At 30.3% G+C, this 16,092-nt stretch overlaps 1 protein-coding gene across 1 annotated transcript; it reads left to right on the top strand.

Moving 5' to 3' along the window:
• Positions 1–5,614: 5,614 nt before the first annotated feature.
• On the top strand, positions 5,615–7,973 carry LOC137806487 (uncharacterized). The gene is made up of 2 exons (XM_068606628.1): positions 5,615–5,752; positions 7,487–7,973. The coding sequence occupies exon 2, from the start codon at positions 7,498–7,500 to the stop codon at positions 7,750–7,752; it is 255 nt and encodes an 84-aa protein (XP_068462729.1). The 5' UTR covers positions 5,615–5,752; positions 7,487–7,497; the 3' UTR covers positions 7,753–7,973.
• Positions 7,974–16,092: the final 8,119 nt, after the last annotated feature.

The following is a 16,092-nucleotide window of genomic DNA, read 5'->3' as shown; positions in this document are numbered from 1 at the left end:
TGATTCCACTAGCTAGATATAGATGATTCTTTGACATTTTATGGAATCAACTTGACTTGGAGAATGAATAGACACTTTTAATAGAATTGGATCAATGTTCTATGTTTCAAGAACTCACCAAAACTTGCACCAAACACCAAACTCACATGGAAGATCCTTTTCTTGCCAATTGAATCGATTAAAAGAGGTAAGAAAACAAAAGCACCGATTAAAAAGCTTAGAAACTGAAATGCACCGAACAAATTAAGAGGAAAAGAAGAAGAACCGAATGAAACCAGCCAAAGAGAAGAAGAACTGAACCATAAGTAGAATTAAGCTAAAGCACCGAATGAAATTGCAAGAATAGGAACCTGAGACATGTTTAAGCTTCGTATGAACATGGAGATGAAATGAAAAGATGGAGAAGAGAGGAACTTATGTGAATGAAGAGCTTGGTTGATGGACACGCCACTTGAAGTGTGAGAGCTCCAAGATAAGTGTGCAATGCCGCCACTTGAGAGAACCAAGGCACTCAAGATGAGACAAGGAAAAGGAGAAGACAAGTTCTCACTACACTCAATCACCAATTTAGGAGAGTTTTGATACTACAAATTCCAATTCTGAATTATGAAGGACCCAAGCCCTCCTTTTATAGGAGTAAGGGCCGGTCATGAAGCTTACAAAACTTGTACCACAAGCTACTCAAAAGTCTCCTAAGCTAACGCCTATAGTGACTTATGAAGAGTCACTTTCTAGAAAATTCTAAACTAATGCCTAAAGATGTTTTACAAAAGAGGTATCTATGGTTTTCCTCTAAGCACCTTCCTACTATTCTATATTATTTAAGAGACTATAAAGAGAGATATTTAAATAAAGCCTATTCTTGAAAGCTTGTAGACTTCTTTGGCTTTAGGCTTAATCCTCTCTTTATTTTATGTCTTCTTTTAATTTTGAGAAGACTAGAAGGAAGAACTTCAAATGTGTAGGTGAATGACCTCTTCCTTCATTAATAAAAGTCCCCCTTTATTTGATTCTCATCAGGGGATGTCAAACAAAAGTTAGAATATACAATCCGCAAGAAAAGAAATTGGATGCAAGAACAATCAGTGGATATTTCATTGGTTATCCAACAAAGTCAAAAAGGTATATGTTTTACTGTCCTACCCATACCACAAGAATTGTTGAATCTGGAAATGCATGGTTCATTGAAAATGGTGAAACTAGTGGGAGTGATACTTCACAAAATGTGGAGATTAAGAAAGTTAGAGTACAAGTTCCTTTAACTAGTACTTCAACTTCAAGTATTGTTGTTCCTAATGTAGTTGAATCACTCAATGATGATGAAGAACAACAAATTAATGATCACGAGGTTAACAATGAACCTGTAGTAGAACAACCACAAGAAATAGAATTAAGAAGATCTCAAAGAGGAAGAAGGTCTGCAATTTCGAATGATTATGTGGTTTATCTACAAGAGTTAGAAAATGACTTAAGTATTGATAATGATCTAGTTTCATTTTCAGACGCCATCAATGATGATAATTCTGATAAGTGGTTAGATGCCATGAAAGATGAGCTTAAATCAATGGCACAAAATGATGTATGGGACCTTATAGAATTGTCAGAAGGATGTAAGAGAGTCGGGTGTAAATGGGTCTTTAAGACTAAACGTGACTCTCATGGCAATATTGAATGTTACAAGGCCTGACTTGTTGCCAAAGGTTTTACACAAAAGGATGGCATTGATTATAAGGAAACATTTTCACCTGTTTCTAAGAAAGATTCCTTTAAAATTATCATGGCATTAGTAGCTCATTATGATCTTGAGTTGCATCAAATGGATGTCAAAACTGCCTTTTTTTAATGGAAATTTAGAAGAGGATGTTTATATGGACCAACCAGTGGGGTTCATTGAAGAAGGAAAGGAACACATGGTGTGTAAACTTAAGAAATCAATATACAGGCTTAAACAGACTTCTAGACAATGGTATCTTAAGTTCAATGATATTATTGTGTCCTTTGGATTTAAGGAAAACATCGTTGATCGGTGTATATATCTGAAGGTCAGTGGGAGCAAGTTTATATTCCTGATTATGTATGTTGATGATATCTTGCTTGCAACTAAGGATCTTGGTCTATTAAGTGAGACTAAGAAGTTTCTCTCTAATAACTTTGAGATGAAAGATATGGGTGAGGCATACTATGTGATAAGAATTGAAATATTCCGTGACAGATCACAAGGACTGTTAGGTTTGTCTCAGAAAGCATATATTAATAAAGTTTTAGAGAGATTCAGAATCGATAAATGTTCAACATCTCCTGTTCCAATACAGAAAGGAGACAAATTAAGTCTCATGCAATGTCCAAAGAATGATTTGGAATGGAAACAAATGGAGAATATACCTTATGCATCTATTGTTGGGAGTTTAATGTATGCTCAAACTTGTACACGACCATATATTAGTTTTGCAGTTGGTATGCTTGGTAGATACCAGAGTAATCCAGGATTTGATCATTAGAAAGCTGCAAAGAAGGTTTTAAAATACTTACAAGGAATGAAGGATCACATGCTTACTTATAAAAGATTTGATCATCTTGAGCTGATTGGATATACAGATTCAGATTTTGTTGGCTGTGTGGATACACGAAAGTCTACATTTGGTTATATGTATCTTTTAGCCAGAGAAGCGATTTCATGGAAAAGTGCGAAGTAGTCAGTCATTGCTGCATCCACCATGGAGGCTGAATTTGTGACATGCTTTGAGGTCCCAGTTCAAGCTAATTGGTTGCGGAATTTTGTTTCAGGACTTGGAATTGTTGACAGTATTGCCAAGCCGCTGAGAATTTATTGTGATAACTCCACAACTGTCTTCTTTTCTAAAAACGACAAGTATTTCAAAGGTGCTAAACATATGGAATTGAAATACTTTGTCGTTAAAGAAGAAGTTCAGAAACATAGAGTGTCAATAGAACATATTAACAATGATCTTATGATTGTTGACCCTTTAACAAAAGGGTTACCGTCCAAAACATTTACTGTCATGTTAAAAATATGGGCATTATGTCTACTAGTGAATGATGAATATTGTTATTAATGCTTATTTGACACTCTTAGCTCATTGATAAATAAAGTTTCTGAAATTTATGTTTTCTACTTTATGTATATGCATGTAAATTATGTTGTGGAAAACAAATTATGTTGTTATTGATGAAAATGACATTATGTTTGAACCTATTATGAATTTTTCATTATAAAGTCATATTAAGGAGAAAGGATGATATAATAGTACATGGAAAGAAATGTGTTGATTGAAATGACATGTAACCCGCCATGACTCTTATTATTTCTGGATCCTTGATTTTGATTAATGATAGAATCAATTTATGTAAGGCCTTTTTAAATGCGCATTTATGTGATTATTAAATCATGAAAGTATTATAACTCATATGAGTGAAGTGGGAGAATGTAAGAAATTATGTAAATTAATTTCTATAAAGTGACTCACATGACTTAGTTTGGGTTTAGGGTCAGAATATGATTTAATAATAATAATAGAATTAAAGGGTCTGTTGGTTAACACGAGAATAAATATCTGATGATACCTAATGAAAACCTACATTTGATGGAGATTGGGAATTAAGAGCAATAGGGTTTTGGCTCTGCAAAAAAATGTTGTCTCACTTTTAGCCATCAAGAACATGTGTGACAATAACGTAATTGCCAAGAGATAGATTGAGACAAAGGAGATAAAGTAATTGATCAAGTAGGATCACTCATGAATCAAGTGATCAAGTTAAGTGTCTATTCTTTCTTGATTGTATGAATATGTGTGAGAATCATGATATGATAAGATCTATATGTGAACATGAATGTATGCGTTCATAATCATGTTTTAACTTAGAGTAAGTAACTAAAATCTGGATAACTAATGGTTAGACACTAATTTATAAACTATTTTACAAATTTTTATTAATAATAAAAATATTTTATATACCAATAATATTTTTAATTTATAAAATATCTCTACTTTAATTAAATAACAATTAATTATTTTAATTTTTAAAATTAATTTTATTTAATAACTTTTTGTATTGCACGATGATTCTTTCTCAACAACAGCAACTAAATGTGTAACAATGACTATGAGACATCCACTTGGCGATAATGTGATGTCTAAGGACAACAAGAATATATTTAATAATGATAGAGATCAAGTACATGATTTAGGATAGTGACAATGAACGAGAATACAAAAAATTAGAATAAGAGATAAATTATGACTCAAGGGTACTTTTGACTTTTGCTTTTACTGGGAGTATAGGTTACAATTATGAGGGTGGAGGAAGAAAAACCATAAAGTTTATATTTTTAGTATTTATTTTGGTTTTATTAAAATATTTCTATTTGGTTCAAGCTCTTTTATGTTGGACAATTGCTTCCTCTGCACCCAATAAATTTCTAAAATTTCAAAATTATCCTTCATTCCAGAATTAAAAATTCGGAATTGAAAAATACATTATTAAAAAAAGTCCATAATAGATTTTTTGTGTTTTAGAAAGACAAATCTATAACACAAATAATATATTTTGAAAAATAAAATTCAGAAATATATTTAAAAATGATTTGAAAAATAAAAATTCATAAATATATTTCAAAAAATGCTATTTTAAAAAGTTGTTCTGAAAATCTTAATTTAAAAAGTGTTTCGTAAATTTAAAATTTGAAAATATATTATCAAATTCGGAATACATTTTGAGTAGCACCTCCAGTCATATTTAAAAATTAAAATCACATAAATCCATAAAAAAAAATATTACCAGACAGTACGTTAAATTATTAGAATAAAAATTATAAGAAAGAAAAATCTTAATCAAATTAATATATAAATGAAAAGTAATTTAAAATATGAAAAATAAAGAAAGTATTGATGGGATCATTTATGTATGATCTCATCTTCGCTACCAAATTAGATATAAAATTATAACAATCATGTATAGCAATCAATAATATATATATATATATATATATATATATAATTAATGTATAACAATCAACAAAGAAAACCATGATTTTTATTTTATTTTATTTTATCTTTAATATGATCTATGTAGCACCGACTCTGATACGATACAGATAAAAAAAAAATACGAATAATATATCAAATATAAGACACAAGGACACGAATCTATATATTATATAATTATGAATTATATAAATTGACAATAAAGATTTATGTGCACAAGTATATTCAATAAGTATATATTATATTTTTATAATCATAATAAAAATTTATACAATAAGTTTGAGTTTTTAGAAAAATAATGTATTTTTCCTTTTTAAAATTGTGTTAGAACTGTATTAGAATTGTCAAAAATTTAACAAATACTTTTTGAATTAGATACTTCAAGGATACGTATCCTACAAGTATCAGCGTTTGATATGAGTATCCGACACCAACACATCATTTAAGAGAATGTGAGTTATTGATGAAGATTTATTACTTTCTTTATTTACATAAAAAGAAAATTAAGAAAACACGCAATTATCTAATAAATGAAATATATATTTTTTCTTATACGGTTGCGCCTAAATTTTCACTGGTAGTGATAAAACAAATAAATGGCAAATTAGAATAGGAAAAAAAATATAAGGAATTGAAAATAAATGGTAGGAGTGAATTTGTGGCGCAGGTGAACATTTCCCTCCCTATATTATCCATTCCTAAACCAATTGTATAATTCGGAACCAGTTATTGTCGAATAATCCGTGAAGGTACGTACGTTCCAATGCAATTCATATTCTTGCTAAGTTTCCAATTTGATTATTGCTTCCAAGAATGTTAGTATTTGTAATTTCAATTGTTAAATTGGTTGTGTTGCTTGTTTCGCGTATTTTTTCATTTTGTGATTGTGGTGTTATGAATTAGTGTATGCAGAAACCGCAGATATGATAAATTGAACTATAAACCAGGAATGAATTTCGCTTAATGTTGATTTACATGAAAGACATTCATGTTTGTCTTTTATGATTTAGGTCAGTAGCTTAGCTTGCTGGTATTTGATTGGAATTGAACTATTCTGTGTTTTTAGAAAGAGGGACTTAGGTTAGGATCTGATTTGGGTTTTTCCGAAGTATGATTTTGTGAGATGTTGCATCAGGCATCGTTTTTTCCCACTTTCAAGAAATCACTAAGTGCGTTGAGAGTACTATGAGCATCTCATTCTATCAACCATGCTTACAAAACCAGTTTTGTTAAATTCTGATCTAAATGCTTATGGTAGAAAAATTTTCTGTATGCCAACCTTTTGTTTAGAAACATTTTAGTAGTAAATATTGGTGCCTATGTTGACAAGTTGTTTTTGAAGAAACCGGGTTCATTAATATGAAGCAGTAGCCTCTGTTGATTGAATAGTACCATGTTGAATTGGAGGAGTTGAAACAGAAAAGAAAAAGAACTAGGAAAATTCTTTCTGAGAACCATGATATTTATGTAAAAGAATTATCTAAGTTACACTAGCTTCTTTTGTAAAACCAAAATCTTGGTAATGTTTCCTTTGAGATGAGAAGAGCAGCATAAATATGTAAGTCAAGAAACTGTACCCTTGGACCCCTTGATTTATATCAGACTGCTTGGAAGATTCAGTGACAATAAGTCAACTTAGCATCTTGCTAGAAGTATAGACTGTGTGGTGAATGCTTGTTGCTCAGTTTAGCAACGAGAGGTAGTAGAAGGTGTCAGTTACAATACGAGTTGTATTGTAATTACTTTGGAACTAGAAGCTACAGTATTGTTACTAAAACTGGCTAGTGGTGTTAATGATTGCAATATTAAACTGTATGATAATCTTTTGCCAGCGTTCAGATTGAATTGTTGGGTCAAAGAGAGGAATATTTGGATTTAACATTCTGTGCATGGTTCACACTGTCCATACAAGGTCACACTCGTCTCAACTATGTATATAAATATAGAGATCAAACTCCACGGTAGAGGAAAATGTGCTATCATGTGTTTCTTCAGTACTTGTCTTTCATAAACCAATTTGCGATGATTTTGGATGTTCTATAATGTTGGATATTACATAAACTTTATAAAATTATTAAATTGGTGATTATTAACTTCTCTACGTTTGATACTGTAATTTCAAATATGCACCTTTTAGTAATTTCATCAAATGGAAGCTTTTGAACAAAAATCTCCTAACAGAACTTATCATTTACGTACTCATGGAAGAGTACATCCAAGCCCAAAACAACTTGTTGAGAAGTAGCTTTTGATATTAATGCTTTTATGATAAGCACTTTTCGTGTATGTACTTGACTGAAACAATTCATTCAAAACAGGACCAAAGTAATTTTAGTGTTGCTTGTTGAGTCTTCTCTTCACAAGCTTAATTTAGGAGCAGATGCCAATTGAACACGTCGATTTCAGCGTTTAATAACTGCAACGCCTCTGCTAGTTACACTCAAATACCTTGTACAACTCATTTTTTAAAAATCTTCATTCAGGTTAATTTGTCATGGGAAACAAATTTGTCAGGGGACACAAAACTGAGAAGCAAGAAAAGAATGACACAATATTACTCAAGATTGTTCCTCCTGTGGACCAGACATATGTTAAATGGCTTGCCAAGGACCTTGCAAGAATTCACAGCTTTACTCCCAAACGTGCTCGCCCAGTGCAGCCGCCAGATGATTATGTAGAATATATGAAGTTGAATGGATGGTTGGACGTGGATTTAGATGATCCTGATCTTGCTCATTTGTTCAAGTAGACGATTTCTGTATGACATATAGACAATTAGCGTGACTTTATAGCTGCATTATGATTATATTAAATTGTTCAGTGAGCAAGATAAATGGTAGGCTTGTTGTTGCTTTTGTTTGGCTAAGAAATTCTTGTAGATTGTTGTATTCTGAAACCCTAGTGTTGATCACAACTCACCAGTGGGCGCAGAAGCATGCTATTTGTTATACAATAGAATTTTTTGTTCAATCATGTTCTCTTGTTCTTAATATCATGTGTGCTGGCGATGTGATTTTGTCACATTAGGAAGTTTACCAACATTTGTAATAGCCATGTTATGATGTGAACATTCTCTTCTTTGACCGAGTTCTTATAATTTTGTTGCATGGATTTAGTGTACAATTTCGGAGACATCACCTAACGTCTATGTGAGGACTATTTCTTCCTGCACCTCCACCTCCATATCTTCTTCTGCCACCTGCATACACAACATGAAAATACATTTTTATCTTTCTTATGTCATCCCCATATAGTAGTTTCCGGATTATGTAATTCGGAAACTCATTTGAAAAAAGACTTCTAGATTACATAATCCAGAAGCTAAATAAGACTTCCGGATTATGTAATCCAGAAATTAATCATGTATATGAAAAAAGGTTTCTGGATTATGTTATCCGGAAGCTAATTACTAATTTGAAAAATGATTTCCGAATTACGTAATCTGGAATAGTATAGAGGGGCATTTTTGGAAATTTGAAAATATATGGAGGTGAGAGAAGAAGGTATGGAGGTGCAGGAAGAAAGAGTCCTATGTGAGACATCCCTATAACTTGTCGTCTCCTACTCAACTACTCAAGTAAGGTTTCATAAATGGTGGAAGAAATCATGTGCTATTCAAGAAATGTTTCATTAAGATGGAAGATATCTGTTATATTCACATACTATTTTGTGCTTCTAATCAAAGTGAGTGTGTACTATCATTCATATCAATTACATAACTAACATTTAATAGTAGGATCATTCACAACTAAAAAAGCAAGACTTCCTTAACTCTATTCCTATCTCAATACTTGGAATATCCTAAAGTCACCAAACAAAGTAGCCTCAATCACATATGCAATATAAGCTTACAACAAAGATAAATAAACTTCTTGGTGAAACATCCAACGCAGAAGGTTTGACGGTGAAAGACTCTAACTCTCATAGTCACTTGAAGAGAAATCCTTTGAGTTAGGAAGGATTTAACAACTTCAAGATTTCAACCAAGACAAGAAAGGGAAACCATGAGGTAGAACAAGATTCAACCAACACAAAGAAAAAAAAAATGAAATGAAATCAAAATAGGAATAAATTAGAGATGAAAAAACACAAACTTCAAAGGGGATAATTGTCTTGAAGATTCACCACCACTTGAATCTAGCAATTTAAGATAAGTATCAAGAGAATCTGTCTTTACACTCTAAAGAGAGAAAACACTCCCACAAGTTAAAAGAAGTTATATTTTATAGATAACACATATTTCCTTTACAATATATATGAGATTAACTATTTATTGGCTAGAATAAGAAAAGTGTAGAAGATTACTCTTTTAACTCATCTTGAATCTAGACAACCAACTAGAGTTAATTAAAACTAATATATATATATATATATATATATATATATATATATTTTATGGTTAATTATTAAGGTAAAAATTTAACACCTTTCAATTTTGATTAAGTGTTTAAACCAACAAAGTATGAAGTTGCGTCGGTTAAGATGAAGATAAGATCATCCCAATGCATCATCTATTAGATGATAAGAAATTGATAATCAATAACAATGTTTGTCCATTGAAGAATGAAGAATAGATGAAAGAACATTGAGCATACTGTTTACTTCAAGCCAACACAAGATCAAAGAATCTTTATGAATCTTGAGTCTATTTTTTAGAAATTGCCTTCAACATCTGTCTTTAAGAAGAATCGCGCCAAACATTAATAGTCAAATATATCTAGAGACATGACCTAAAGATATAAGGAACACTAACTCTTCTAACACAACTACTTTCAAATTCTAGCTTAACTACTTGCCTTGTATAGTATGTATTTTTACCATGTTATGGTACATAAGGCTTTGATACCGAGGGAAGCATACATCGCTAGTCATCTAGGAGATTGCTTAAAGAAGAAGATCATTTAAAATGCATAAGATGCATTAAATGAAACAGTCTGGTTAGCACTCATCAGACACATTCAAACCCTTAACCTTTCCTATGTTAGCTAGGAGTGGATTGAGAAAAAAAATACTTTTGTTAGCCAAGAATGACTTGAGCAAAGAATACTCGAAGTTAGTTAGGAGTGGCTTGAGCAAATAATACTCAGTTCTATCTAGGAGTGACTAATTAAAGGATACTCAGTGTCAGCTAGGAGTGACTTAAGAAAATAATACTAAAAGGGTTAGCTAGAAGTGACTATCATCCCAAAGAATACTATCGTCTACACTAATCTAAGAAGAAGAGCTAATGCACGAGAACTCTATGAAAATGTTTTATTGAGCTTTCTTGTTGTTAAGTACTTGATGTATATCTTTGTCTTGACTAAGCATACACTAAATTATGATTTAATCACTTGTTAAAGTAAACATGAATATTTGTTAGTCAAGTGATTTAACTAAGTTGTAAAATATTCGTCTGACTTGATTCTATTGAGCTAGATGAGCTAATCATAAAATGAGCTTTTAACTATGTTCATCGTATTATATTTGTTATGAGTTTTTCTTTAAGAGAAATGTTTTAAAATTCATCGGGTGAAACCGATTGAAATGTATTCCACTTTAAGTATTGCCTTCATAATGTATCTTCATAGGTCATATGCATCAAATGTGTTTTGTTAGACTAAAGATTCTTAGTCTGATCTTTAGGTTGGATAAATAAGAAAACAACATAGATAAATTATTCACTTAAAGTTAGTCAAATGCATTTGATATAACATATTAGATGAAAAGTTTTTTTTTTTATTGGGTCACAAACAAAATCATGTGCATAGAACATTTAATCAAATGATATTTGCAAAAATACTTTAAAATTATTTAAATGAAAATTCAACACTCCCTTCTTGTAACTTTCTTATTTTCTACATTAATAAAACTAATCGAGGTTGACCTATGACTTTTAGAGGCACATACTTTACTTTGGAAAACTCAAAATAAAATCCATGAAAAGAGGTGAATACTTCATAAAGATTCACAAAATTGAGAGAATTCTCTTCAAGCTTCTACTTCAATTCATGAATTATGTTACAAATGAGAGGACACATGCTTATATAAGATAGCCTAGAGAATAAAAATAGTTTAAAACTTGTTTGATTTCTGTAAACACTTTTACAAACAAGACCATTTGAAATATGAAAAGTCTAAAACTTATTTGATTGATGCACATAATTTTCAACTAAGGTCTTTGTTTTTAAGAGTTATCCTTATGTTCATACTAAAGTATCTTAAAATTATTTTTCAAAGAAAGAAAATATAGTTTCTATATTTTTATTTACAAGGAAATTAGAGGAAATATTAAGAGAAATACTTTTGATATTTCCTTCTAATCTCATTTACATTCCTCTTATTAGTTTTTCTTATTTTTGATGTTGTCTTTTAAGCTCTTCTTCTTGATTTCTTTTTCTTGAGCTCTTGTAGTCGCTTCATCTTCTTGTAACATAGATTTTCCTTTATTTGGGATCATATTAGATGTGATCATGGATGGAGATAAAACAAGTCAAGGGAGATAGGGCTTGAAAGGTGGAGAGACACCTTAAGAAATTCGTACAAGAAACAGGAAGAAAAAATAAAGTGATCCTATAAGACAATGATGATAAGAGGAAGATTGAAGTTGCTTAAAGATGAAATTATGAAGCATACTATGTTTTTGTAAAAAAATTATAAATTCTTTAAATATGTCAAGGAATATTCTAGATGATTTTAGAAGCATATAAAGTGTTTTAAAATTAAATGAAAAAAATTCATGAACTAACTTAACTACTTGGTAGTTAAGCTAATGCATGGATTTAACAATGTTATTAATCACCCATTATCATTAGATATCTCATGACCAATGTGGGTTCATCACCCATTGGTTTTTTATTTTTCTATTTTACCTATTTTTACTATTTTTCTTGAACTCTTTCCTAACCTTATAAATAAAGGGTCTCTCTTTTGTACAATGTACACTTGAATTTGAATAAAATAAGAATTTTGTGGGATTTTAGGTCTCTTGAGAGTTTGATACTATTTTTCTTGGGTTATTATCTAAAATAGATTCTTAAGTGCTAAATTAATTATGCACTTCACCTTGAAGGGATTCAAGGTGACATCTTCTCCATTCTTTTTCATCTTGTCCATTTGATTTTTCATTTTAATATTTTGTTCCTTATTTTCTAAGTCATGGTCGACATTCCTCCATAGGTTATTGCATGCATCTTTAGTTCCAAATCCCTCTTTGAGTTGAAACATCCTTCCAAATCAAAGAAAGAAATACATCAAGTTCTATTATATCCAAGTTTCAAATCAACTTAGAAGGTGTTACATCACAAATAAGTCATTTTTTTAAAAAATGGGTTGTTCTAGTCGAGTTTGTATGTGATGTGATTCTTGAATATTCTTTGATAAATTCCTAAGGCTCATACGTTGTAATATTTCCATGTACATTTATTTTGCTTTGTTTTACATGATAATTCATTGATAATGTTTTATACCTACTTCCTTTTTCTTGGTCGAAACATACGTGTAGCTTTTAGTATATTTTTTTACTTGATTAATCTAGTTTGAGTATACCTGGATTGTTTGTCTTTATTCTTGAATTTTCCTTATCATAAAAGTGCTTGAACAATCTTGTTTAGGAAAAATTTGGAGAACTTGCTTCCATGACAAGGTTCTTTGGGTTTGTTAAATTGGTATAAAACATGCAAACATAAATATTCAAGTAGTGTTATTTCTTACAATGGAGAATTAGGATTTGAGTTTTAAGAGTGAGAATTAAAAAAATTCACAAGGAGCAATTTAGCAAGCCAAAGTGTGGAGCTATTTGCATATATAACAACCAAGAATAAAAAGGTGAGAAACAAAGTGCTTAAAGTTTGGGAAACTAAATTTTCATAGATATATTGTCCAATAAATGTTTGGACACAAGTTCTATTTGTTTTTATTTAAAATTGGTCAAATTGAATTAATAAATTATGACTGTTGTCTTTTGATAACTTTGTTATTTTGGTTAAATTTCATCAGCGGTCTGAGCATGAATCTAGTGGTAATTCTAGTTGTTTAATTTTATCCCCAAGTTTTTTTCAAGTTTTCTTGTTTGAGTATTTTGTTAACATCTTTTAATCTTATTTATTTAGCTTTTCCTTATTTTTTATCTAAAATTTTCTTAAAGCTTTGTCTCTTTAAAAAAATTATATTAATTTGTTATTTGCTCTTCTTTTATTTAAATGTATGTTTTCTTGATTTATAATTTTATAAAATTATATCAAACTATTTTAAACATTTTTAGGTCTTGTGGCAGTTGTACAAGAGATTTGATGATCTCTTGAGGTAGATAGAGCTTAGATGTGCAATTATGATAACTACACCTACATCTTAAAAAAAAGAAAAAAAAGAGAGTATGTTTTTATTGCTCTTGCATGTAGGCAATATCCTTATAACCAACCAATATAAATATGAGATAAAATAACTCAATTTGATATGAAAGATCTTGGTCCCACGAGGTAAATACTTAGGATATATATATATATATATATAAATCAAATGATTGAGGTGTTATGTTTATCTCAACAAGCTTATTTGAGAAAGATTGTTGAGAGTTTATGATGCATAAGTCTAAACCTGTAAGTACACCTTTTGGCCATTGTATGAAGCTTTCAATTATCCAAGTTCCTATTTTAGAGGAAGACAAGAGGGAGATGACGAGTTTTATATGCTAATTGATTAAGAAGCATCATGCATGAAACAATGTGTAGTAGACCAGATGTGACACATATTGTTAGTGTGATTAGTAGGTTAATGGTAGATCCTAGAAATGCTCATTGGAGGCTTTGAAAAGGATGCCAAGATATTTGAATTGAACAATATCGCTTAGACTAGTTTATAGGCGGACAACCTATGATAAAAAAACTATTGAAGGATATTTGGATGCAAAATATGTAAGAAATGTAGACACTAGAAAGTTTATTTTTTGGTATGTTTTCACATTGTTTGGGATTGCAATTGTTAGAATAGATGACCTAAAACAAGAGGGGGGTAAATTGTTTTTCAAAAAGATTTTCACAGAACTAGAAGTCATATTGAAAATTATGATAAAATCAATTGATTGATTACTCTGTTCAACTGATTATAAAAGAGATATCAATTAGTTTTATATTAATTCAATCAATTGAAGTTCAGTGAATAACAAATATATAACGAATTGAACTAGTAAAGAGATAGATAGAGAGAATCAAACTGAACTTTTATACTGGTTCACTCTTAATACAAGAGCCACATCCAGTACTGAGTCAAACCACTGAGAATTCACTAAAGCTGAATGTGACAAAGATTGACAATCAAGAGAACAATTATTGAACCCTACAAGAATCTATACTCAAACAGACAAACCAACTCTTAGCAAACTATGAGAAAAATACAAAAAAGGATTGATCAGACTTGAGAAGTAAGAAGTAAACCAGTGTTGTACAGATTCAGATGCAACAACTTTCTAACACAAGAATGATCAAAGATGCAAAATGTTCCACCAAGATTTCAATAGAAAAAACAATCTTTTCTCTTTGATGAATTTCGTGTCTTGAAAAGTATTTGAAAACCCTTTTCATAGGTTTTTTTTTTTCAAACACAAAAACAGTTTGAAGAATGTAAAACAATTTTGTTGTAAAACATAAAAGTAATTAGATCATCAAGTTGATTTCTCGAAATAACAAACTGATTTCTCTTAACAGAAAAATCAATAACTTTAAAAACAAATTCATATTTCGAAATAACTTGTTGATTTTAACAGAGAGTAACAATTTAGAAAAGAAACTCTTTTAAAACTAGTAACAAGTTTAAGTAATTTTAACCTGTTGATACAACAAATCAATCGGTTAAAAATACTTAGCAATTTTTAGAAAACAACCATTTCTTAGAGATGACTTGGATCATAATGTATTGAAAGAAGCATACACAATTACATTGAAATCTACCCAGACAATTACACATACAAATTATTCTATTATTCAAAGATGAAATTTGGAAACATCAAAAGAACCTTTGATCCATATGGTCAATAACAACATGTTTGAAATCCAATTTTCATTTAGTGGTGACTTTATCTACTACTCAAACAAAGTATATTGCACTTAAATGGATTAAATGAGGCTTTATGGTTAAAGAGGATTATATAAAAGTTGAATATTGTACAAATGTCATATATTTACTTAATATATAATGACTACACTTTAAAAGAGACGTAGTTAAGTTTATGGAAGTCAGGATCGTGAAGGTAGCTTCAAAAAAGAAACCTGTATATGTATTTACAAAGTCTACCAAGATTAAGGTTCAAACATTGTATGAAGTTGATTAATTTTTTGTTTGAGAATAAAGGATAATAAAACAGGCTTCCTCCATGATTTAGAAGGTGGAGAATTGTGATGTTTGACTCTAAAATCATAAATGTCTTATGAAGAGTTAATGAGGTTTTCTACTAGGATGTATCTACTAGGGATTAACATAGATGATAACTTATTGTCAATGTGTGTATATGTTTATCATCTATATATTGTTTCCTAACTAGACCATGTATCTCGTGTTTCTTCTTGATGATGGTTGTCTTAACTGTTTTAATAATTTTTTTGTTCTAATTCTATATATAAAGTAATGTTAAACTCTTTGGAGTACGTTGTACACTACATGTCCTCTGTGTATAGAATCTTCTATATTTGAGTTTTCTTTCTTTATTTCATTCATGTGTTTTTCTATATTGTTACATATGAATTATGGACTTGACATATATTTTTTGGAATTGTGGATTTAAACTATGACATTAACATTCTTAATCCATCTCTTGTGTTTAATGAGATTTTGGAGTAACAAGCTTATTATAAAATAGAACAGAGATGAATAAAAGAGAACAAACATGAACAAAAGAGTAAAAGGAAGACAAAGGATATGAGAATGAATATCTCTTCTTTCTTTTACTCTTTTGTTCATCTTTGTTCTCTTTTATTCATCTCTGGTCTATTTTATAATATGGTATCAGATCCATTTCGAGCCTATCCTAGCGAGTATTTGTGTCGAACCGTTATCGGACCACCCATCATAAAGCTCGAAGGGTGAAATATCGTCAAATAGAGTCTAATATAACAATAAA

This window comes from Phaseolus vulgaris, chromosome 3 (assembly GCF_000499845.2).
Source record: "Phaseolus vulgaris cultivar G19833 chromosome 3, P. vulgaris v2.0, whole genome shotgun sequence".
Lineage (NCBI taxonomy): Eukaryota > Viridiplantae > Streptophyta > Magnoliopsida > Fabales > Fabaceae > Phaseolus > Phaseolus vulgaris.
This window is presented reverse-complemented; position numbering and strand designations above follow the sequence as displayed.

Excerpts from the sequence above, each read along its gene's own strand:
- LOC137806487 (XM_068606628.1), top strand. The coding sequence starts at position 7,498 with ATGGGAAACAAATTTGTCAGGGGACACAAAACTGAGAAGCAAGAAAAG.